Raw genomic sequence first — 25444 nt, forward strand, 5'->3', positions numbered from 1 at the left:
AGAAAAGGTTTCGAGTTCCAATTCCCATGAGTCCTCTTATTACGTTAGTTAGGTTCCACGAGTTAGGTTCCATAAGTTCCTTTTCTTTTTTTCATTTCACATTTTGTTTTGCTGGTGCCATAACCAGATGAAAATCAATATCAACATATCTAATCCAGATGCATGGAGGACAATTTCAAATAAAACGCAATGAGACAAACATGATGGGACGAGAGACAATTACAAGGATAAGTAAACAAGAAAATACAACATTACAACAGACATTATAGAGCCCAAGCTCCTCCGCTGAGTATTGCGAGCGCACAGATGCTGCTGCAGTTACAGCCAAAGCCATTGCAGATGTGCAATGATTAACGAACCCAATTTGATGAAGGCCTTCGCCAGATGTGGTGCAACGATAGCCACTTTCTTCAGCCTCTTGTTTGGCGAGTGTTGTAAGATTTGCAGCTTGAGCATTTCTGAGCCACAATATGGAACTGCACTTCTGAGCTCTTCCCGCAATCATTGCACAAAATTGGAACCAATTTATTCTGATATGGTTCGGGCATCGGCGTAGCTGCGATCTCCATGTCGTATTTCTCCCATACCTTGGACATATCACAGACTGACTTGGAGCAAAGAGGGCATGCGTACCTGTCACCAATACAGAAAGATAAGACAAATAAACCGGACAAGTTCTTATAAAGTTATAATGCTCTAGTCACAGAAATCAAAGAACATAGCCTCCAAATACTCACTGCATATGGTCTCTCATCTCTTTCAGACAATGCTTGTGAATGGTATGTCCACACGGCATCACCGTAACATCATTTCTTGAGTCGAATAAGAACTGCAAATCAACGGGGGTCATGTTCCGCACGTCACATAAATAGCAACAAGTACTTAAGAAAGATGATGCCAATCTCAAGGATCTGCAACCACTCTTCTTACCTCAAAGCAAACAGGGCAGTCATGATGCATTGCTCCTTCCACACAAGGGTGACTGTTTTTCAGCAGAATTGAGTAGCAGCAGCCTAAAAGATGAAGATGAGGTCAGTCTTACCACTTTACAAGCAATGCGTCCAATTTCTGTTTATTTAACAAACAAGGACACAAATTGGTCTTACCACATTTATTGCAGTGAAAGAAATTATCAGCTCCCCCAATTCTGTGAAGAAGAACACATGAAACAACAGTGGGTCAACATCCACCAGAGTCTCAACTAATTAGGAGGACAAGGAAAGAGATAAAGGAAAGTAACTGTACCTGCAGATTCCACATCCATGGCAATGGTACTGTCTCTTGGATATCTGCAAAAAAAGCAGAAACAATGTTCAGTCTCGCAAGCAAATAACGTTAAGGTATCTTCTCATGAAAAAAACCACATATGAAATGCCCAATTCAAAACCCTGCCATTCTCTAGTCTCCGGAAATAGTAAGCTTTGACATTGTGTTAAAACAGATTTGATGAAGTTGGGAACTTACATCGTCATCAAATAGCTTGCATGTCTCACAGAAATATTTGCCCATACATACACCACAGTTGACACAGACTTGTTGAACCTGGTAGCAGCAGCAACCGACAAAAGAATATTCAGGAAAATACATGCCGTACAGAACTAAGCAAAGATCTCAAATAATATACAGTAAAACAAATTAACAGCGACCCAACCCATAACTAGTTAATTACTCGCATTCCACATTTGAACACAATCTACACAATTTGATCACTTGGTATTAAATAACCAAACTCACCTCTTGCTCGGTGTTGCAAAGTGAACATATCACCTGAAACAACACACACACCTCATCAGCTATGAAGAAGAAGTATAGCTCATGAACAAAGCAGACCACGGAAAAGTGATGAACATAATAACTAAAGGACTTACATGTTTGACTTGATGGCGCGGTATGTCATGTCTAAGCTTTGGATCAACATTAATATTATTCTGCACACCAATACAAAATTCAATGAATGCTGATGCTAAAGTATCAACAGAAAATAATCACAGATACAAATCATTAATATTTATTTGCATAAAACGCAAGCTGAATAATTTGGATACTGACCTTTGCTTCATTATGGCAATGGCGACAATCAACAATTTCATTGCAACAAGGAGCCCTAATGCGGCACCTTCGTCTATAATGTGAACATCTGCAATAAAGGGTGTATAATATTATTTCTCCTGACAGAGATAGAAGAAATTGAATTACAAGAGAAATAAAAAGAATATTACCCGAAGTCTCCAAGTCCTCTGTCTAAAGACTTGGACTTTTCATTGGCCTTTGCCTCTATTGTGACCATGCACTTCCCATTTGATGGATAAGAGTGGAAATTCTCCATCACTATCTCTGTGGCCATGATTTGCCTTCTCCAAATGTATGACAATGTTTATAAGCTGGCAAAAAGGTTAAAGCACCTGCATGTGTAAACACATTTAGGAACACTTGTTAAACACCTCAGGGATAGCTGCCAGTCAGCAAACACCCCATGACACTGCTTGCTTCTATACTGCTGAAGACTATTGCAATCAGCAACAACAAAATCCAACCAAGGTTGAACAGCTCCAATCAGCATTACTCCAAGAGGAGGATTCATCAAAACAAGTAGTTCTATAAGAACCCAAACAATAACTACAATGCAGCATTCAGGATCTCCAGAGCTTCCATCTGTTTAAAGTAAGAAATAACATTGCATCACTTGATTTCTCGAATCTGGAACCAAGTCCAACTATACTGGGCACACCGAACTGAAGTCCCAACCTATCGTAAAAGAAATATATCACACGATCAAATCTGTTCTAAATAGTTGGCAGAAAAAGGGAAAGGAGTGTAAGAGTTGGACAAATGTGTTGGTTTAATAGGCAGGACAGCCCTACCTCAAGTCCTCAATTGAATGTTCTGCATCACGTCACCACCGAGTACTGAACTCACCCAATAGACAAAGACTTAAACAGCTATATTCCATGATAGTAGATGACTCCCCTCAAGAACCACTGAATGCCGAGTAACACTAAAACTTGATGGGTTTCCAGAACTTATTTTAGTTACAATTTGATGGCTTTTAGAAACAACTTGGTGGATGAAAGTAAATAAGGATCAGAGATTTATTCCAAGTACGAGCATGCAAACTCGTAACCCAAGAGGAAACCCATGAAACCTTATAATCATTCATTCACTGGGACTTCAAAAGACAAGGAAACAGATGAGGATGGGTCCTAATCAATATTGCACGAGGCCATGAGGGTGCAGACGAGACAATCCAAATGATACTGTTTCACCAACAAGATCTCAGATAAGGAAAGTTTAAAGTGAGGTTTTCAGCAGACATGGGTGGCAACATGAAAAACAGTTTTATTTTTCATTTTTCTTTTTACTTCTAATATCTTCAATCATCAGAACCATGAGAAACAATCACCTCTATGAGTTGGCAATTTCACTCGCACTACAGCTAGGATCATCCTGCAAAATACTGCCGTACAGAAACCCTCGCTCATCCATATTTGAACACACCTGGAGCATACAGTATAAATAACTAGAGGAACAATCACCTCTTTCAATGCAATGAACCTTGAAGGACCAAAATTGATAAAGCACCCCTGCTTCCCTAAATGTGTCGGTATACCGCAGACACATTCCATGCTGCATGGAAACTGGAGCCTCAGATGCAAATTGGGACATCCCTAGTTAAAACCAACAGAGAAAAGTACCTGGTTTCTCCTTCCTCTATAAATCTCCACTGACCAAAACCAATTGCTTTCTCAAGCATAATCACCTAGGATAGAATCGACAGATAACCATAACAAATCACCAGCACTCACATGCAGCATGATTCAAAGCTAAAAATTCAGAAAGCGCAGTCCTCTCTCACCATTTCTCTCACACGAACTTCAGATCGAGATCATACCATGAGACTCGAGCTCAACCTGCTAACCGAAATTCCAAAACAGACACAAGCTGCTACACTACTAACACTAGCATATCATCTCAGCAGCTAAATTAAATCAGAAGGAGCTACTGTTCATCAGTACAGACACCATTTTCTACCTATAACCACCTAACCAAGCCATTGCGGCACCTCAATTCTTTCAGAAAATACACAAACAAACCAAATCACAATCATCATCAACAAAATCAAATCCACAATCCTCAGCCAAAAAGCAAGCAATCAAGAAGCTCAATCAAATCACATCCTAAGCAAATTCAAATCAACACACACAATTCAAAATCAGACGCACATAAAAATCATCACAAACCAACTCACCTAAAATCAAAGCTAAATTGAGTAAAATCAAATGAAGAACAAATACGAACTCTTAAAAGAACAACGAACTTTCAATCGGACGCAGTAGTCGCCGATCCGAATTTCGAGACTTAACACTGCGGCTCGAATCGCCGATCGGATTTCTATATATAATCCGAAGCTCCAAATCAGAGATAAGAGAGAAATGAAAGAAAACGATTTGACGATATAAGAGTGTGTCTGGGAATTCGAATTGGAGCAAAATTTATACACACAGCTGATGTTGTGATCTTCGAGAGCCTTCGAAGCCAAAGCTGTCATACTTTTTTGAAAGCTGTCATACAGTACTAATTGCCTGTAAATATCTCCCGGGGGAATTTGGATCGCCTGCGGGAGCGTCCACCGTAACTCAGATTACAAACGGTTGGATGTGTTTTTGACTTGATCGGACGGGTGTGGGAGAAAGACGAGGGAGGTTACCGTGTGCTAGTCTGCTGGAGATTTATTTCTTCAAAAAAAGTCGGTTACATTGAAAATTGTGAGAGGAATTTCGGTGTTGGACGCATCGGAGTGACACGTCATCACTGAGCTGGAAATGTGATCGCGTTGTGGTAAAACGACGACGCGTGGTACGTGGGTTTGACTAATCATAAGACCGATTGGGGAGGTTTTGTAATGTTGTGGGCTAATTAGGATATGATTGATATGAAAGATATTTTTTGTTTTTGCTGTCAAATCTCAAACAATGTCTTCTTTGATACAAAAACGCGTAAATACAGGATATATACGGATGGTTAGAACACATTACTTTAATACATATTTATGATGTTTATAATCTATAAATAATTAAGATCACACGTTATACTTACACGTCGTATACATAAAAGTTTTATTTCGAAACATTAACAACTATATCTAAACAGTAAACATATGGTATTTGCATACGAAAGTCGAAAAGTATCATGATTACAATGACGAATATTGTATTGGACAGTCGAGCAGTGTTGTTGTCGTATAAATCGGACTAGGATGGATTGTTTGTTCCTTATTGTGTGGATTTGGATAATAGATATTTATCATGTTGCTTTCTTCTTTCGTCTTCTCTCAACTTGATGATATGAACAAATGAAGATGATATTGTTGATAGCATGGTAGACCAATGAGAGAGTCCGACGTTGGCAAAACTTACTGATAGGGAGATGTGATGAAGCTTATGCTAATGCTTGTCCCTCAAGAAAAACTTTGCCAAATAGTCTCGTGTGGCTTCCAAGGTTATAATTCGTATCTGGTCTTCCTTGTGGCCTTGTAACTTCAAGAATATTATGAGAAATCCGAGCTAAATGAGAAGTTTCCAATCTCCAAATCGACTTGTAGATGTATCCAAAATTAATGGTTCTGACCTTACTTGAAGCCTGACCCGACCCAATGGCCTAAAGCCCTACTCAAACTCTCGGGGTTAGGTTATGATAGTAGTAAATGGTAATCTGAGGTTGGTAAAAGTTACACGCCCAATCATGACTCAGCCCTTTAGACACTTTAGTCTAACTGAGAGTGAAAATAGCAGTAAGACTCACTCCATCCAGTGTGTTGTACAATTGTCTAACTATTTCTCTTAAAACTCTCATATCAGCAACTAATTTCCGAGAGAATTTCTTGTTCCATGACCATCTGATCACATAAAAGTGGGTCTCCAGTACATGTTCTAATCACGAAGTCACAAAATTAACAAACTACAATAAGGTTTAGGATCTTTGAAGATTTCCCATGACCACAATCACAATCTGTCAAAGAGTTGATCAGGTCCGTTTGATGAGAAAGGGGCGCGAACTGCCCCCAGAAAACTGTGCTTCTGTTCCAGCAATCTCAGCTGCAACAAAGTTATCTTTTCACAAGCTTTGCACGCGCTAAAAAAATGTGCCTAGTTTAAAACCATTGCACTGAGCAGTCAGCAGTGCCTAGGTTTTTTTCCAACTCTACAGTCCACCCTTCTTCATCTTTCATATATTAAGCAAAGGTTTAAACAGCAGAACCCTATAGATGTTCTCTTGCATGTGATGAAGAGAAAGACTGATCACACTCACATTGTTCTCATACTCTTCTTTTGCATCAGCAGTGCTACTACTGCCCAAGAACCCCATATTTCTTATGATGCAGGCTTAATAAACTCGCACATCAAGCAAAGGCAGCTCCTTCATTACAAAGACAATAATTGTTCCAGAGGCGAGACTGTCACAGTGCCACCCTCACTTGTTTTTCCCAACCCGAGAATCAGGACTGCCTACATTGCCCTCCAAGCATGGAAGCAAATAGCCATGCTCTCAGACCCTCTGGGATACACGGCCAACTGGGTTGGTTCCAATGTCTGTAACTACACTGGAGTCTTCTGTGCTCAAGCTCTCGATGACCCAACAATAGAAACAGTTGCTGGCATCGATCTAAACCATGCTGACATTGCTGGGTACCTCCCAGTAGAGCTTGGCCATCTTTCGGACATTACATTGTTTCACGTCAACTCCAATCGTTTCTGTGGCACTGTCCCAAAGAGTTTCAGCAAGTTAAAGCTTCTTCATGAGCTTGATCTAAGTAACAACCGCTTTGCTGGGAAATTCCCTCTTGTACTTCTTCAACTGCCAGCACTTAAATACCTTGACATTCGGTTCAATGAATTTGAAGGTAGAATTCCCAAGAAACTGTTTGATAAGCATCTTGATGCCATCTTCCTCAACGACAACAGATTCACCCATGAACTACCACATAATTTAGGAAACTCGCCCGTCTCAGTTATTGTTCTTGCAAACAATAAGTTCCATGGATGTTTACCGGCCAGCCTGGGTAACATGTCCAAGAACTTAAACGAGCTGATACTCACTAGAAGTGGGTTATACTCCTGTTTGCCAGATGAAATAGGAAAGCTCAAGAATCTTACTGTGCTCGATGTGAGTCATAATGATCTTATCGGGGAGTTGCCACACGCACTAGGTGAAATGTTGAGCTTGGAGGAGCTGAATGTGGCTCATAACAAACTTACAGGGACTATACCAGGGAGCATTTGTGGGCTTCCAAATCTGAAAAAATTTAGCTTTCAGGACAACTTTTTCACAGGTGAGCCACCAATGTGTTTAGATTTGGAGCAGTTTGATGATAGCAGGAATTGTTTGCGGGATAGGCCAAACCAGAGATCCATGTTGCAATGTAAATTGTTTTTGTCCAAGAGTGTTGGTTGTAGTTCTTTTGAATGCCTACCATCACTACCACCACCATCTCCTCCTCATTCGCCGCCACCACAACATTCTACTCCACCACCGTCTTCTCCACCGCCTCCACCACTACAACCTTCTCCGCCGCCTCCAGTACACTGCGTTCGTGCTCCACCTCCACCCCCACCAAATTCCCTGCCACCACCTCCACCAAGTCCACACTACAATTCACCACCACCCCCGCCATCCTCTCCACAAACATCTCCTCCTCCCCCATCTCCGCCACACCCTCCCCCACCACCATCTCATCCAAACCCGCCTCCACCGCCAATTTATTCTCCACCACCCCCTTTACCTCCTTGTAAAGAACCTCCTCCACCTCAATCTCCACCACCATGTCTGCAATATTCTCCACCACCTACTCCAGCATGAGATTGCCTGTAGTCACAAATTATTGGTGTAATACCCCACCACCTCCACCATTTTACTAGTGAATCCTTCAATTTTTTCTCCACTTCCTAGACAGCTTAGACGTGGATACAGATTAGCGAGTCCATGACCTGGACGAGCATGGATACAGTTCAATTCTCCATGACCTGGAAGAGCATCTCCACATCTGGTGTAAATTGCCATGAATTTTTCTTCTCTATAACTGCAAACAAAGACACAGGGAACAAATGGGATCATCAATTTTATCACGGGGATAGGTTAACAGAAGGGGAATGAGATCACGGCGGATGGAAAAGGGTTTTATTTTTATCTTTTTTATTTATTTGAAACCTCTACATTTTTTAGTAGATAATAAGTTTGGAAGATAGAGTAATAGGTGATCAGCTTGTATTAATTTATAATTCTCATATTATCTGTCATAGGAAGATTCTACGTAATTAACCTTTTGTTCTACAATTTTATAATCTCAACTCATTGCGAGTTCTTAACTTCTAATTTCCTTTGGTTATGCTGTGAGCTTTCTGTTGTCCTTTTCAGGCAACTATTTGATACTTAAACGGTTAAACCTGAATGGTAATTGTTGCATAAGAGTTATTAAAGCACTAAACTGAATACAATGTCTATTTTGTTTATTGATAAAGAAAAAGAAAGAAAACAATGTTCAGAGGAATGATTGGTGAGCCCAAAATCCGAAGGGCTAAAACCTAGCAAAACCCCAAAGAGGGGTGAGTACTAAAACAATTTTCTTTCTTTTGACGAAAGGTCAGTGACATCACGGCGCCAAGTAAATCATGAAACCTCTGTAAGTAAGAGCCATCAAGTGGGCAAACGGGCTTGAGCTCAAAGAATCTAATGGGCACAAAAGCATTTAGTGATTCAAAAAAATACAAGTGCAAAAGAAATCTATGCATTGCTTTCAACAACCACTATACTCGGTATTTAGGAGAAACTGAATTTCTACATCTTATTCTTAAAGAAACCACTAAGGGAACACCTTACAAAGTGTTAACCAGACAGTTTGACTTAAGTTCTTTCCAATGTCAATCATGAAAACTTCCAAGATTATCAGAAGTGTGAAAGCGATAAAAACATACCTCTGCAGTGTCACAGCTGAGATAGAGAGACAGAGGAAAGAGACCTGAATAACAAAAGCATTCAGAAGTTCGCCAAGCGAAGTCTGACTTTACAAGTTTTAACGCTCATTGTCAGATTAACATCCTCGGTGAATGCCTGGGCATATAAAAATCTCCTTTGGATGGCTTAATCAAGGGAAAGGAGGAAAATGTATACTGTCTGCTCCATGAGAGTTAACCTCTGAATGTAAAGACTGGAGCAACCCACTATTGGATAAATCTTCCAAGCCTTTGATGTCCTGTTGCAAGCGGGTTGCATGTAAAATTGCATGATCAAGTACTACAGGATCATCTGGAGGATTTTGCAGAAGGGTAAGCAAAGCCTGCCTATAGACTTGGGCAGCCAATAAAGGTCTCGCAACCTGCCGACTTTTACACAAGATTGCAACCTTGATGATATGCTTACAGAGATTCCCCAGCATCGACCAGGGGCAATCACACAAAGAGAATTCTGAACCAGGGTTCCAGATCGTGTACACCACACTTCTGTCTGATTGTGAGATGACTTTTGCATACTGTAGATTTTGCTCATCAATTATGACATCAACATCTAGGATCTGCAAAGCCTGATACCAACAATTGGTCAAGAAAGACCTGTCCCTCAGATTTTCAAAATACCCAGTCTCTACACTATATTGGTCCAACCAATAGGATGATTGGAATTCAGTTGTAAGCGTGTGGATTAACCAGTCAACTCTTGACCACGAGCTAGCATATTGCTCATTGAAAAGCTTGGATTTCAACCTTAAATGATAGGATTCAACTGCAGCACTCGGCTCTGGACTGGCCACAGGAAGAGACCTTACACCATTGACCCACATCTCTGCACAACAACAGCATATATTATATCATAATTCCAATAACAATGTTTCAAACAACAATGCAATGCTTTTTCCTATGTGGCTTATTGGCTTCCTAAATACATGAAGGATCTAGGTTTGATCAGCAACCCAGATTCCAACATGACAACATCATAGTTTATAGTGTTTCAAGACTTCATTTAAATGACAGCAGAAATCATAACATTCACAGCAATGACTACTATATTAATGTTTACATTAAAAAAAATATATCATAGTCTGGAAATGCAAATCAGGACAACCTAGTTCACATATCATCAACCATAACCCTCCTTCCACTGGGCTTGGAACAGGTGATGTAAATTTTGAAGGCACCCAAAAAAAGCATATTTGAAAGACAAAAGTAAACAGTCTCATGAAGTTGAGGCATTAGTCTTTTGACAGAATTCAAATATGCTAGCCTGGCTAAGAGAAAACTTGTATTCTTTGATGCATTAAAAGGTCAAGCATAAAAGAAAAAATACCTATATTTGGTAACCATCGCCTCTTAAAGTAATCCATAAAAGCACACTGATCAACAAATACTTGCAGAAACTCTTCAACTGCATCCATAGCAATTGGCCCACTTGTGGTGCAATACAACAGCCAACCTAAGTGCTTAAACATCTCTCGCTGCACATCAAAGTTTCTGCATCTCTTTAAAATGCTTCTTATCCAAGAACGCCGAACATGCCAGATGCATAGTAAAACACGGCATTGGAAAGCCTCTCTGCCAATAGAGACAGATGCACATTGCACTTTCAATTTCAAGTTAATATTTTATGAGACAACTGCGTAGGTAAGTTTGTTAATATTACCTTATTATAGAAATCTCGAAGGAAGGATCATCAACAAAAAAGGCATCAAGTCTCCATCTAGGATCCTTGGTTCGAATTCTATCAACCAGTAACCCAATCCACTTATGGATACCTTGACCGCTGAAAGAAGATGCAATGATCCAAGCAACTGGAATTGCATTCCGGGATTGGTCAAAAACAAGTAATGTAGACAAGGGATACTGTTAAGAAAGGCCAGAAGTTACAACAAGTTACAACATCTGATTGTACAACTAAGAAATCTAGTAAATGTTGTTTTTAAAAAAGCATGGAGAAGAGGCTGTTGGGCATTCATGAAAACAGCAAACTTTTTCTTTGTAAACAACAGACAAATATTTGATAAAACAAATAACCTTTTTTTTATGAACAATCAATCCATCATAGTCGGGTTATATTAAAACAGTTTCTGGTAGCATAATACTACATAGTTTCTTACTTAGATGCCTCTTCATCCTAAATACCTTCAAAATTATTCTAAAAGCAGTTTCTTCTCTTTTTGTTCCCAACCTCACATAATCCCATATTATTTTATTCAATTTAAATTTCATACCATTGCAACATCTTAGATAATTGTGTCTGCAAGCAAATATTTCAAAACCATGGTCTTACTTGACTGCTGGGAATGTTTCTAACATGAACATCAAACAACATGCAAATTTTGACATATCTCACATGCAAGTAATTAGAAAAAGCAATCAATATACCTTAAACTTCTTTAAGCCAAATCTTGAATGGAAAGCTACATAGCTATTATGTCCATATTGGAGCATCTGCTGCAGCTGCCATTCTGTCTGTATCCCTAAGACAAATGATTCTGAACTAGAGCTTTCTTCAAAGTAGAAAACATGCTTACGATGGCGTTGAACCCAAATCCTTACACTGCATCCATCATCTGCATGCAGCTCATGAGTAGAATTACGAACCAGCCTTTCCATGTTACGAACATCACTACGACTGAGAAAATCATCACGGTTAAGGGGTCCTCCATGTTCCTGGACTACCTCTGTGTGATGCTGAATTATGCTGTCCAAAGGTATTCCAACATAAAGCATAGACATCACTTTCTGGCGTTGCTCCTCCGAAATTCGTGGAGCATACATAGCTCTCGTTCCCATAGAATCCCGATCCAGTATACCATGACAAGGGGCTCCTGATTTATCTACATGTGTTCTCTGGTTATAGATAATAAGAGCAATGAGTGGCCGAGTATATAACCGTTTTACAGTAAAATGGCAGAGGCAGCCTCTCATCATGTGACGCCTCCCCGGCCTGCTCCCCTTTCCAGCTGCAGGCTTTGTCATACTAGAACCATCCACCATACCTGACTCACTTTCTCTATAGTCTTCGGGGCCATAAGAACACCAGTATCTGATTAGCCACCGTACATAAAAATCTTGTTCAGATTCATATCGAACATCATTCCATTGCATTCAATTTGATCTATGTAGTTGAAATTAAAATCAAATATTCTCTGACACTACATTTATTCAGATCATAACAACATTTCTACTATATAGAACAATGACAAACCTACATGAACCGGAGTATAGAAACAAACATACAGTGTATACTCAAGATAGCCATCGACCCTCGGCTTGCTCACGCTCCCTTCAGCTCTCTTCCTTTTCGACTCAATGCGAAAGCTAGCAGGACAATCGGCATTCAAAGATTCTCCTTTGACAAAATCATCAACCCGAGCATACGGAATCAGAGCAATGTCATCACCACCGTGGCGACCGCCGTCTACTTTCACCCATTTGATATGAGCAGCAGAGAATTCGGCACACGGAGGATCCTGCACTGGAAGATTAAGAATGTCCTCCATTCTTGCCATCTGCATAACCAATTGAATTTCAAATCATAATTCCAAACTTCAAAACTAGAAATTCAAATGAAAAAGTAACCGAATCAAATTTCTGTGACTCTATAATATATGCTAGTGAATTACATGAGCTATTAAGATTCAAAGCATAGTGGGATCAGTAACTAAATTGCATGACAGTTCAACAGCAAAGCACAGTAAGAAGTTGAAGAGAATGAAATTGAATTACCTTGTGGTCATGGCCCTTCATGATTCTCCAACTCTGGAAATATTACTCTCAAAGTGAACTTAATAAGAGGGTGAGTGAAGCTTGAGGGAAATATGGGAGACTGATGCGCGAGGTCTTCCAGCTTTCAATGATCAGTCTCTGCGTCCGCGTTCATTTCTCTTCACCTTTTGGGCCGTATTCGACTATTCGGGTCGGATTGAAACTTGGATCCGTTTAGAAAATTTATTTATGTGAAAGATCCGTAGGATTAGAGACTGTTATCATTTTAGGGAGAGACGTGAAGCCTTGTATTGATCGAAAGCAAGTTACAAAATGAGCACAATCCAGCCTCGTTACATAAAAAATAAATCATGCGAAATAACATAAGTTATTTTAATGCTGCGAATCTTAATATTAAATGTATATCTTAAACATAGGACATGTAATCATAACATTTAGAAAACTCTTTCATGGTAAAGGCCAATCTTTTCCCCAAAGGATTTAGGTCTAGCTATCTAGAGTATATATGCGATTTTGTTAATTCGTTATCAATTTGGGTTTATACCAACTTACTGTGGTTCAATTTGCGCAGCTCTTTTTTTCCCCTTTTTAATTCTTTGTGATGTAGGAGATATTTATATATTGAAAGGTGGGAGATCTAGCTAACTCTAGCATTTCTCATGCTTCTTTCTAGCTCTATTATTATATATACACTTAGAGAAGGTTTAAAAATCTTTTGAATGAGCGAATACTAAATTTAATTAAGAAAAGAAAAAAGAAAATCTCTAATTAGCCGGAGGGAATAGATCGAATCCATCAAAAGGCTCTCATCTGTGCCTCCTAGCAATTTTGATGGTTTAGCGGTGGCCAGCTTCGTGTACGCAATAGTTTTTTCTTGTTTTGGTACTAGCACTAAAAACAGTGAAAACAAATAGTTCTCTCCATTTTAATGTGTGAGGACAACAGCAATATGCATAATAGCTGTTATTCTGAAAGTGAAATCCATCTGCAAAGACAATGATATAAATTGATAACATGCATCTATAGATAAGATTTGATTCAAACTCGATCATTGCAATCGATTTTAACTCATTGCACCCTATACTTTGAAAGTGCAAGATGCAAAGCAAAGAACTCTTACCAAGTTTCTTTTTAGTACGAGCTTAATTAAGTAGCTATGGCATCGACGTACAGAACTACAATTATGCTTAGAATGAGATCGAGATACTAGTAGCGATCTATACACGTTTGAACGACTATGGAATATTGTGGATTATTTAGGGTGTGCATGCATTGTAAAGTGATAGAAGGCATGGTGTTCCAGAGGTCCAATTACATTGTCAGGTGGAAAAATTACCAGTGATGGAATCAATTACAAAGTCATATCGAGATTCCCTGGTCCAACAAATAAAACAAGCTAGCATTGATGATTTATGTGTGAGTGAGTGCCCCATTGAACTGTGGGAAGCTACTTAATTCAAGCAAAAAAACACAACATGAATTAACCTTCGCCAATGAATTTAGCACACAGTTGCTTGAGATTTATGATATCCTGTGTCGTGCGAAGAAGATGGTAAAGGACTAGAGGTTTGAGTACTGACCTTTGCAATAATAAAATAGAACCCGGTGGCACATCTAGGGTTTCTTTAGATGTAGATAATCCAATTCGATCAGCATATTCGATCATCAAAATGTCAATAGCCCTTTTTTTGTAGTGAGCGTACGTCTTCCAATGTAAAGACTACTATAAATATGTACCATTCACATCTTCACCACCTACAACTCTCACATGGAGTCCCAAAACCCTCCTCGTTCCATTCCCGATCCATCAGCACAACCCACTTTTCCGGCCAAATTTGCCCACCAGCTGAAACACAATCTCATTTTCCGGTCCAAATGGGCTGAGTTGAACGGTGCAATAGGCGACTTAGGCACCTACATCCCAATCGTAGTGGCCTTAACCCTAGCAAGAGACTTAAACTTGGGCACCACGTTGATCTTCACCGGAGTCTACAACATCATCACCGGAGCCATCTACGGCGTCCCCATGCCGGTCCAACCCATGAAGGCCATTGCCGCCACAGCCCTGGCCAACCCTGATTTCGGCGTGCCCGAGATCATGGCTGCCGGAATCCTGACCGGTGGCACCTTGATCATTTTGGGTGTCACTGGTTTGATGCAACTTGTCTATAAACTCATTCCTTTGTCTGTTGTCAGGGGAGTTCAACTCGCACAGGGATTGTCATTTGCGTTGACCGCGGTCAAGTACATTAAGAAGGTCCAGAACTTGCCCAAGTCCAAAGCCCTGGGGGAGCGGCACTGGCTAGGGTTAGATGGGTTGGTGTTGGCTATTGTCTGTCTTTGTTTCATAGTCATTGTTAATGGTGCAGGTGTGGATGTGAGTGAAGGTGGAGTTGAGGATGAAGAAGAAAGTCCTAGCAGAAAAAAGAGATGGAGGAGAATCATGGCTTCTCTCCCTTCGGCTTTTATGATCTTTGTGTTGGGTGTGATTCTGGCTTTTATAAGAAAGCCAAACATTGTTCATGAAATTAAGTTCGGGCCATCTCCGATTGAGGTTGTGAAGATGAGTAGGCATGCATGGAAAGATGGGTTTATCAAAGGAGCAATACCACAACTGCCTCTGTCAATATTGAACTCGGTGATTGCTGTGTGCAAATTGTCATCTGATCTTTTCCCAGAGAAAGATTTCTCTCCCTCGTCGATTTCGATCACGGTTGGGCTGATGAATGTGGTAGGTTGTTGGTTCGGAGCCATGCCTAGTTGTCACGGGGCCGGCGGGTTGGCCGGTCAGTACAAGTTTGGGGGGAGGAGTGGTGGGTGTGTGGCACTACTAGGGTCAGCCAAATTGGTGTTGGGTTTCGTTTTAGGGACTTCTTTGGTGACAATTTTGAATCAATTCCCAGTTGGAGTTTTGGGGGTGTTGCTCTTGTTTGCTGGGATTGAACTGGCTATGTGTGCTAGGGACATGCATACTAAAGAGGAATCATTTGTGATGCTTATATGCACTGCTGTTTCACTTGTGGGTTCAAGTGCAGCACTAGGATTTGTGGTGGGGATGGGTGCGTATGTGCTTCTTTGGTTAAGAAAGTTGGGCTGCAATGACAAACCTAATTCTAACGATTTGAATGCATGATCATCCTTAGTAGAAAATTATGATCACAATCCATGATACAATCCATGATGCATGGTGTAGCTAGCTAGACTAGCTTGTATGTGTTTCAAAAATGCTTGCTAGTATGGTGCAAGAGATTTGGAATTGTTCTGAATTGAGTGAGGATGGATAGTGAGCTTGTATTGTGATTTTCACAGCAGTGGTATTTGCATTCGGATTTATTCTTGTTACACTATAATGTGTAAATATCGACTTGCAAAGAATAAGGAAACTTCCTTTCGTCGACTGTTGCAGCTTATCGGTGGTTGTTGTTCATGTGTTGTGTTCTTAGTTTGGACTTTGATAGCTTTTGTTTTTGTTGTTGTTTGTTGTTAGAGGTCTTTTGGTCTCAGTGTAATCCTTTGTTGTTACTGCTGATGTTTAATCGCCAAAAGAATAAATTGTGTTCATACATGCATATATTGTTTGTCTTAATTTCTAGTTTTTATAAGTCATTGCAATATCATATTCTTTGCACGTTGGAATATCCACCGCGATAAAGGTACATTATTATAAGTTGTCAAATAGAGAAGAAATTTGTCAACCACCCTTATTTGCATAATAAAATATCTTCCGCGATGAGGTACATTATTATGGGTTTGTCTGCTAACATACCTATCACTAAAGGAGGCTTGTTCAGCAGGGTCCAGCAAGGGATGGTTAGTTTCAAATTTGGTTATAAAATTTCAGGACATGCGATATAGCCAAAATTTTCCCATTATTATAAGCTATCGAATAGAAGAAAAAGACACACCGCACAACGATCCATGTACATCTGATTTCTCGCTCATATTGTCTTTGAGGGGGGAGGGGAGGGAAATGAGAAGAAGAATATTTGAACATAGAACATGTACTTCATCCATCAAACTTTAGAGAGATACTTTTTGCTGTTCTCCAAATATGTGTGTCGATGGTAATCATATATCAGTAGGTTTAACATTCCCTTACATCATTTTGCGATCACAACATGCAGATTTTTTTATCATTCTGTTATGATACTTGATATTTGTTTGATGTCCGTATATAATACATAGTTGAGTTTTATAGCAGGAATTAGTCTACCTAGTTTCACCGGATGCGCCTCTACATGCCAAAGCTGCAAGATAACAATGAATATATTATATAGGCCCATTGGCGTCACAGCATAATATTCCTCATCTTATATATGCTCTATTTTCCTTAGAAGGTCAACCCATTTTTACATGATCTTATTCCCCTTTCAATTATGCCTGACCGGTTCTCGCGTTTATAGCTGATCAATAAACTTTTCAAGAGTATAAACAAATTAAGATATTAGAATAGGGTTCTTGACCAGCTTGGGATATTGAACAACTAGCTAAAGGGAGTCCAAACTCTAAAAAGAAAGGAGGATTTAGAGCCCTTCAAGCAAGAATCTGATTCTAGGGCATACGCAATGTAAAAGTACAATACAATATTCATATGTAGCCAGACAAGCAACAGAGTTGTTTTCCATTCTCGATGAATAGAAAATTCTGATCAGGTTCTAGCTGGGACTCGTTCTTAACGGTAATGATAGCCATATATTCCTTATTCCAGAAGTCGATCAGTTATACAACCTAGCACTCATCTCTAATGCAAGCCAGAGAGGAAATCTGTAATCGTCTTTTGAGAGCTCAAATGGTCACTTATTGTAATTAGCCAAGTTAATTAGGTTTGATATACGATATGGATTCGTTCTCGATTGTCTAATACGTACTTAGATCTTTAATTAGGATCCAATCTAGTATATAAAACGTTACTGGCTCATTCCTAGCCATCTAAAGTATTCAAGGTTTGGTAAAAACCTCATTATAAATCTTAAAATCTAGGAAAACAAAACTTAAAATCTCTACAAATTTTATATACTAAATCCAACAGTTTCCCTATTTTAAAGATTCAAATATTTATTACAACAACAATCCTCATTTATTATAATATAATAATAAGTATAAAAATATAAAAATTTATTTTTTAGAATAAATTATGTTTTCTTTTTTATCTTTGAGCCTTGAAAAATGTGCAACATTCAATTCTTCTTTTCCTAAATATTTTTAGAGAATCTGTAAATATAGGAAAACAAAAAATCTCTTTCATCTCTTTCCCTATTTTAGGGAATGAGATAGGGAAACTGTTGGAGTAAAAAATGACCTCATATTCCTTAAAATAAAAAAAAATCAAAGAATTTAGGAAATCTGTTAGACTTGCTCTAACATTTAGGAGAAATTTTAATAAATAACCATTATTTGGCACCTAAATTGATTTTTGACCAATATTTTTGAAATGAATGAAAAATAGCCTTTTGTGGTGGGAGAAAGATATGAGTGCCCTTAATTAACATAAGTGCATGTTGCAGCGTCATCTCTGTTCAATAGTTGCTTTTAATTTTGATCGTCTTCAACTCGATCTTAACCATCGCTACACTTGCAACATCTTGTAGCATATGATCCACCACCCCATCATCCGGTAATGGACTTATGGTGGTCTAGACCATGGAAATCCAACATGCGTCGGTAGTATTTGTATATAAAGCATTGTGTAGTCGAGGTAAAGTTATGTCTTTCCCTAACAATTAGGTTTGTGTATCTGAATGAAGATCAGTACTTAGCAGATTTTCATTCCTATGTTCTCTGTTATATATATGTTCTTGTATGGTATTTAGAGCCAAGCCTTTTGAATTTAATCCGTCTAAGTTCTAAACCAACCATTGTGATCCTCCATAGTTGAATATATTAAGGCATGAAGCAACACCCACAATGATCCTCCATAGTTGAATTCAGCTGCGGACGTCCGCATTTATTCTTACGGTACGGATTTCCACTTTACACTCACTTTTCAATTAAATTTTCAGATCTTCTCCGTTTAGTATTTAGATACTAATGTATAGATCATCTCTGCAAAATTTCAGCCAATTTGAAGGCACTCAAAATTGCGTCATGAACGGTTCAAGTTCGACAGAATTATGTTCATCCATTGGTTTAATCGAGTTGAGTTTGAGTGCCTTAATGATAACCAAATTTGCTAAAATTTTGCATAGATGATCTATACATTAATATCTAAAGACTAGAAGGTGAAGATGTGAAAGTTCGATTGAAAAGTGAGTGTAAAGTGGAAATCCATACCATAAAAATAAATACGAACATCCGTACATGAGAAAAAAAATCTGTGTATATATATACACACACACGAAGCAACACCCACTGGCCCACAAGCAGTAGACTGAAATCAGAATTCACATTTGTTAGATCAATAAACATCAGATTGGTCTCTCTTCTGTTCCACACCAATAAACATTCTGATCTCATACTTTCTGATCTACTAGATCTACAACATCCCTTTCAACATGCTCTTCACAATCTTGAAGACAATTGATTAACCCAAAAAATCTATTTTTTTTTTCAGCAAGAGGAGCTTCTACTTGATCTACGTATACACATATCTTCTACTCTCTCAAACATCCTTTGTAATTTTTGGAGTTGAAGGATTTATGAGCCACTGAGCCAGGAAATGGTTCACGTATCCCATTCACTAGCCATTGGCCATTGCTAGTTCCTCTTGTAACTATATAACTATCTCATCATCTTTTCAGTTCCTGTATCTATCAACTTGATCATCTGGTCGAAGTCGACCGAGTCGTCGGTACTCGGTAGTGCTCGAGATAGAACAAGATCGACATGGTGAACAAAAATGAAGAGAGAAAAAGAATTTAGGGTAATTATGTCTTTTGATATTACCAAATGGTTAGAAGTCAACTCTTTTATAAAGGTTGGTTATAATTCAATTCAAGGTCTTAAAAGAGACTATTTTTCTAAATTTCTCAACATTTACTAAACCTCATCGAGCTTAAGGGTATTAATCAGACTATGATGAGAAACTTATAAACAGTACTCCCCCTCAAAAAAAAAAAAAATACAAACGTACAGTACTACAATTTTTGCTTAAATGTATATATACAGCTGCTCATACAGTGTTTAATTACAATATAGTGAATGTTTAGTGACCATTTACATAGAGTCCATCAGAGTACCTTGATCTCTGAAAGATTAGCTTGGACCTCAATGGAACCTGTAGAATGTGTTATCATGCATATATACAAACTGGTATGCGTGTTACTAATTATACTTGATCTTGAACCAGATGCAGACTTCTTTCTGAAATAATATGGAAAGAATCCATGCCAAAAGAATGTTCTGATTCTAATTGATATAATCATTCATCTATCCAAACGGGTTACGTCCCATTGAAGTATCCGAATTATTGGGTGCTGGGAATGTGATGCTTGGTTGCTGAAATGGTTGCTGACTTGAGCTTAATGTCCCAAATGCAGCAGCTTCATCCTGGCTAAATCCGCTGATTCCTTGAGGTCTGCAACGGAAGCCGTGGCCAAAAATTTAGAAATGATATGAATGGTCAGCTGTTTATGGCTCATAACGTCATGCACGTCAACACATTCCATATAAGAGATTCAAAGATTAGAACTTTAAAAGATCACGTCCTACTTTATTTCAATACGCTCAAACTCAAAAGCCTGTGTCAATTGGAGAGCCTAATTTTATTTAGTTACCTTAAAAATTGTGCATTGTTATGTAATTGCTCCCCCATGTATGGACCTGATAGGATTGTGTTAGCTAGAGATAAACAAAACTAAGAGCCTTGTAAAAAATTTGACAAGAAATGAAGATAACAAAATGAACTTACTAGGAGAGAAAGCTGCATAGGAAGGCAGTGAGTGCGAAGGCATCACAGATTCAGGATTTGGAGATTGAGGCCTCAAGTGTGGAGAAAAAGAACCAAGGCTGGAAGTATGCACCAAACTGGGAGGTATTGATACATTACGCAGAGCATCTTCTAATGATGACATGGATGGAAACTACAACAAAAATTACAGGATTTGAAGGTAAAAACAGCGTTCTGTTACTTTACTGGAATTTCTATTTCTGGGAATAAGGAAGACAGTGCTCATAAATGAAAAAAGATTATATGTAAAATCGACAGGGACAATGCCTAAATTGTAAAAGCAGAATAGAAAACAATCAGTCTGAACTGCTGTACTTACATGTGTGGAATGTCCTAAAGTTTTGTCATCATTGATATCAAATGGGTTTGTCGGTTTTGTTGAACCCGGAAATGCAGGAGCAGGCTGTAAAAGAAACTGGTATATCAATAGGCTGCATATATCGAGCAATATTGAACACACAATTGTATCCAAATTGATTATGAGTAATGCACATACCGCTACGTTAGGATAATACTGCATGTTGAATCCCATTCCATGAGGTGGACCGGGGGGCCAACCTGAAGCTTGTGAAAGTATTGATGGATAAGGTGCAGCAAAAAGGTCCTGCAGTGAATTTTACTTTTAGAAGATCACCAAGTTCTATGAAAGAAAGAAAAAATAGTGAAACTAGCACAAGATAGTTCCATACCACTGGAAGCTCTTCTCTTTTACTTGTATTTGTTTCCACTGGAAGAGATTGGGTTCGCAACATAGATTGAGATGGTGCTTCTGCCAAAACACTGAGAGATCCTTGTGTGTTTGGTGCGAATGAGGATGTCCTTGACTGCATATGTGTGCATGAAGCAATAGGTAAAAAACCATGCATTTAGATGAGAAAAGGCAACTAGAGCTTTCATGCATCAAAGCAGCATAATATTAATGATGAGTAATAACAGAAACTCAATATATAGAAATGAAAAAGAGAAATTTATTTCTTTCATCACAAAAAATGAGAAACTTATCTCACCAAATTGTTTGAAGCTTCAACTGGCGTAATGGCAAGTTGTGAAGGAGAGCAGCTATCTGCAGCAAAGCTTACAGATGACTGATCTTGCGGCATACTTGGTAACTGCTGTGCATCAGTAACTGTTACAGAGGTGTCACCACCACTAGTAGGTACAGCTTGCAAAGGATCTGCAATAGAAGGCTTTCCTGGAAAACTAGCTGATGCAGATGTACAAGCACTAACGGTATCAAATAAAAATAGCATCTGCTCTGCAGGTGCATCAGGGGCAGCACCACCTGCAGGCATGTTGTTTGTACACACGGTTGATGCTTCCGGGGCAGCACCACCTGCAGGCATGTTGTTTGTACACACGGTTGATGCTTCCGGGGCAGCACCACCTGCAGGCATGTTGTTTGTACACACGGTTGATGCTTCCGGGGCAGCACCACCTCCAGGCATGCTGTTTGTACAAATGGTTGATGCTTCCAGGGCAGCACCACCTGCAGGCATGCTGTTTGTACACATGGTTGATGCTTCAGGGGCAGCACCACCTGCAGGCACACTGTCTGTACACACGGTTGAAAGAGCATCATCATTGCTTAACTCAAGTGTGGGAGATGCAGTTGCTGTTGCAGATACAGGTGTGGGAGTTAACTCAAGTAGCAAAGCCTCCAAAGTGTCTGGCTTTGGGACCGGAGGTGCCTTCTCCTTTGTAGATGAGTCAAATGAGGCCCAGTTGTTACCATTATCGGGTGGAGGAGTTTGTTGTTGTTGTGATTTTACTTCATCCTCCGAGGGCTCAGGATCTGTATTGAAATCAATCAAGGTTGCCAACTTTTCCTTTTTACGTTCCACTGCATTCCCATCTTGGGTACTTGTAGATTTCATTTTCTGCAGGAGAAAACACAAACATTAATACCACATTTTTGTTGAGAAGTTCATACGAAAGGAAAGTAGCTAGGCAGTGACTTTTTAGACGCATTACAAGCACAAATGAACTACCTATACTAAGAATAAATATCCATCAAAATTTAGCAGATACTGACCTGATTATGAGCAGAACCATCAGCATGTTTCTGATCATTTGTTATAGTACTTTCACCAAACTGTGGAGGAAGCATATTCTCCCCTTGTTTTTCTTGAACAGAGCGAATAGCTGGGACTTGGGACTTGGGAGTTGTCAGCCCAGTGCGTACTTTTCTATCATCCCGAATCCTGTTATCAACAATCTCAAAACGAACAGGAGTTCTCCTGAAACCAGTACCGCCGATTCTTGAATTCTCTTCATTATATCGTGGACTTCTTTTTCTTTCATCATAGTAATATTTTACTACATTTTGTTCAGCACCTCTAACACTAGGACTAGATCCGTGACTATAGTACCTCTCCAACCTGTTCTCATGATTATGAAAACTCCTAGATCCACCATAAGGGGCAGCAACCTTCCAGTCCTGATCATGATTTCTCCTAGATCCACCAGAAGGTCCAGCAATCTTCCAGTCCTCTTCACGAAAACTTCTAGATCCACCATAAGGTGCAGCAACCTTCCGCTCCTCATCACGAAATCTCTTAGGTCCACCATAAGGAGCAGCAACCTTCCTGTCTTCATCATGGAAGCTCCTAGATCCACCATAATTTGCACCAAATTTCTTCTCCTCATCATGGAAGCTTCTGTATCCACCATGATATGCACCAACCCTCCTCCTTTCATCACGCTCCTCACTCTGTGTAAAATGAACACATGAAAGGATCGTAAATGCATGCAAATCAGGAATGACCAAGCACTACACTGGAGAGAAGTATAATACAATAGGAATACAAATATATCAAAATGACCAAGCATAAAGCAGATGTAAGCTTACCAATCGCAGCTTTGGGAGCTTCTGAACACCCTTCTCACCAGTGTATTTTCTATCAACATATACATGTTTGATGAAATCTCGGAGTCTACCTATATTACTGGAGGAAAGTATGTGAATCAGAAAACATCGTTACGAATTTCCACCCTTTTTTAAGAAGACAGAAACTCAACAATATGAATAACCAACCAATATAGAAGAGATGCCTAGTCACCTGCTATCAGGAAAAGAATGGTACTGAGGATCAAACTCTTTGAAGTATACTTGTCTTGCTCGCTGTTAATGAACATTTTAGTCATCGGTTAACAATGTATAAGAACAGTAGACTACTGAGTCCAGACAGTATGCATATGCTCACCTCATTTCCCCCTGCCTGGAGAGAATTTACTTCTTCTGTAGTGAATTTAGCCATGGACACTGATTTTACTCGGTGAGTGAACTCCCGACTGGAATTTATGAAACAATTCATTAAGCATTCACAGAATACAAACCAAAATGATTTCATGCAAAACATATGACGGTCACAGCATCACAACAAAAATAAGAAAACATGTCCACTACAGGGATCATGGTGAGATAATAAGTAATCCTAAGAATAATTCAGATATGACAACTTACTGCACTCCACTACAATTTGTACAAACAAATGTCAAGAAGGTGGTGCAAACATATTGTGGTCCCTGCATAAAGAGTGCACAAGTTAGAACAATGCTGATCCTGGTATCATCTTGTATCTATCCAATAGCACATTGGCCTCTTAAAAATGCAATATTGAAAGATAACAGCATAAACAATGCATTTACAGATTCCAAGTATAATTTGCAGATTGAAGAACACACAACGACTATAAAAGCCGCCCATTATGCGAACCTAAGTACTCTAGAACACACCAAAGAGACAAGAAAATTGCTAAAGAACGTGACATACCAAACTATTGCAGTTGATGCATCTTTTATTCTCAGGAAGCTTCAAAAGACTGCGAATTATTCTTTCAATTTTCTCCTCTTCCCTTATCCGATTACCCATTTCTTAGAAAAACACGAAACCTGAAGAGAAAAGAACAACAGAGAGAGGTACATAAGTTTTGCTGGAACCAACCAAGTCACCAATCACTAACCTCAACGGAAACCATTAATTACCTCAATCTTCCTCCAAACTTTCTCACCAACCAAATAGAAGATCACAGGATGAAATCCCACCTTAGTATACAACCACAGTAGCTTGTGGAGAAAACGTAGCACCTCCTTTCATCCCAAAGAAAAAAAACAGGGTGATATACATGATGTCATCTTCCAGAAAACTGATTAAAATGAATACAAATGGGAAATTTTTCTGTTTCTTCTTAGAACTCCACCTCCTTCAACCAAGCTATCAAACACATGCATTGGATAACATGAGGATCAATATTCTTTGCCTTTCCCTAGGAACATTTTGCCCTGATAACTTTGATCTATATCCTATCACAATGAAGCTAAAGTTGCAAACCTAGCTTGGGTTTGTTTTCGTCGATATTGTAACCAATTTAGAGGAGAAAAAAACCAACCTGATTGAATGAGATAGATTACATACGCGTCCGCATTGGAAGGCACGCAGAGAAGAAACCCTAGAAATTTGGGAGCAGAGAGAGAGAGAGAGAGAGAATGAAGAAGAAGAAGAATGCTGGTGAGGATTCAGGGTGCGGACATTTGTGTTACAATTCCGGTTAGAGAAAGAGAGGGAGGGAACGCTGCCAGGTACACCGCAAACGCCACTCTTTTTATAGCCGTTGAATCTATGCTCTCCTTTTTGCCAACCCATAATGAAAAGAAAAAGAAAACAGTATCAGTTGGAGTAAGGTGGTGATCTCTTCGGGCTAATAATAACGGAGATCGTTCAAGGGGTAATAGCCTTATGAGTGCTTGGAGATCGTTCAACTCATTCTATAGCATCACCAACCCAAATTCAATCTCAAATATAGATGAACAAGAAAAAGAAAAAAAAAAA

At 39.2% G+C, this 25444-nt stretch overlaps 5 protein-coding genes across 5 annotated transcripts; 2 read left to right on the plus strand and 3 right to left on the minus strand.

Annotated features, from left to right (window-relative positions):
* Positions 1 to 92: 92 nt before the first annotated feature.
* LOC101296452 (RING finger and CHY zinc finger domain-containing protein 1-like) lies at positions 93 to 4548 on the minus strand. The gene is made up of 11 exons (XM_004291361.1): positions 2862 to 4548; positions 2220 to 2745; positions 2050 to 2137; positions 1869 to 1928; positions 1735 to 1767; positions 1465 to 1542; positions 1246 to 1289; positions 1107 to 1147; positions 931 to 1013; positions 738 to 829; positions 93 to 633 (listed from the first exon to the last, which is right to left on the minus strand). The coding sequence occupies exons 2-11, from the start codon at positions 2342 to 2344 to the stop codon at positions 411 to 413; spliced, it is 867 nt and encodes a 288-aa protein (XP_004291409.1). The 5' UTR covers positions 2345 to 2745; positions 2862 to 4548; the 3' UTR covers positions 93 to 410.
* Positions 4549 to 5616: 1068 nt separating this feature from the next.
* Positions 5617 to 7854, plus strand: LOC101312991 (leucine-rich repeat extensin-like protein 4-like). Its single transcript, XM_004292912.1, has one exon. The coding sequence runs from the start codon at positions 6280 to 6282 to the stop codon at positions 7852 to 7854; it is 1575 nt and encodes a 524-aa protein (XP_004292960.1). The 5' UTR covers positions 5617 to 6279.
* Positions 7855 to 8189: 335 nt separating this feature from the next.
* On the minus strand, positions 8190 to 11999 carry LOC101313282. Its single transcript, XM_004292913.1, has 4 exons — positions 11385 to 11999; positions 10663 to 10862; positions 10330 to 10574; positions 8190 to 9828 (listed from the first exon to the last, which is right to left on the minus strand). Exons 1-4 carry the CDS (start codon positions 11997 to 11999, stop codon positions 9137 to 9139), a joined length of 1752 nt encoding a protein of 583 aa, XP_004292961.1. The 3' UTR covers positions 8190 to 9136.
* Positions 12000 to 12081: 82 nt separating this feature from the next.
* Positions 12082 to 12841, minus strand: LOC101296739. Its single transcript, XM_004291362.1, has 2 exons — positions 12732 to 12841; positions 12082 to 12514 (listed from the first exon to the last, which is right to left on the minus strand). Exons 1-2 carry the CDS (start codon positions 12750 to 12752, stop codon positions 12173 to 12175), a joined length of 363 nt encoding a protein of 120 aa, XP_004291410.1. The 5' UTR covers positions 12753 to 12841; the 3' UTR covers positions 12082 to 12172.
* Positions 12842 to 14467: 1626 nt separating this feature from the next.
* Positions 14468 to 16311, plus strand: LOC101297029 (molybdate transporter 1-like). Its single transcript, XM_004291363.1, has one exon. It carries the CDS (start codon positions 14500 to 14502, stop codon positions 15862 to 15864), a length of 1365 nt encoding a protein of 454 aa, XP_004291411.1. The 5' UTR covers positions 14468 to 14499; the 3' UTR covers positions 15865 to 16311.
* The last annotated feature ends 9133 nt before the right edge of the window (positions 16312 to 25444 follow it).

Source organism: Fragaria vesca, linkage group LG2 (assembly GCF_000184155.1).
Source record: "Fragaria vesca subsp. vesca linkage group LG2, FraVesHawaii_1.0, whole genome shotgun sequence".
NCBI lineage: Eukaryota > Viridiplantae > Streptophyta > Magnoliopsida > Rosales > Rosaceae > Fragaria > Fragaria vesca.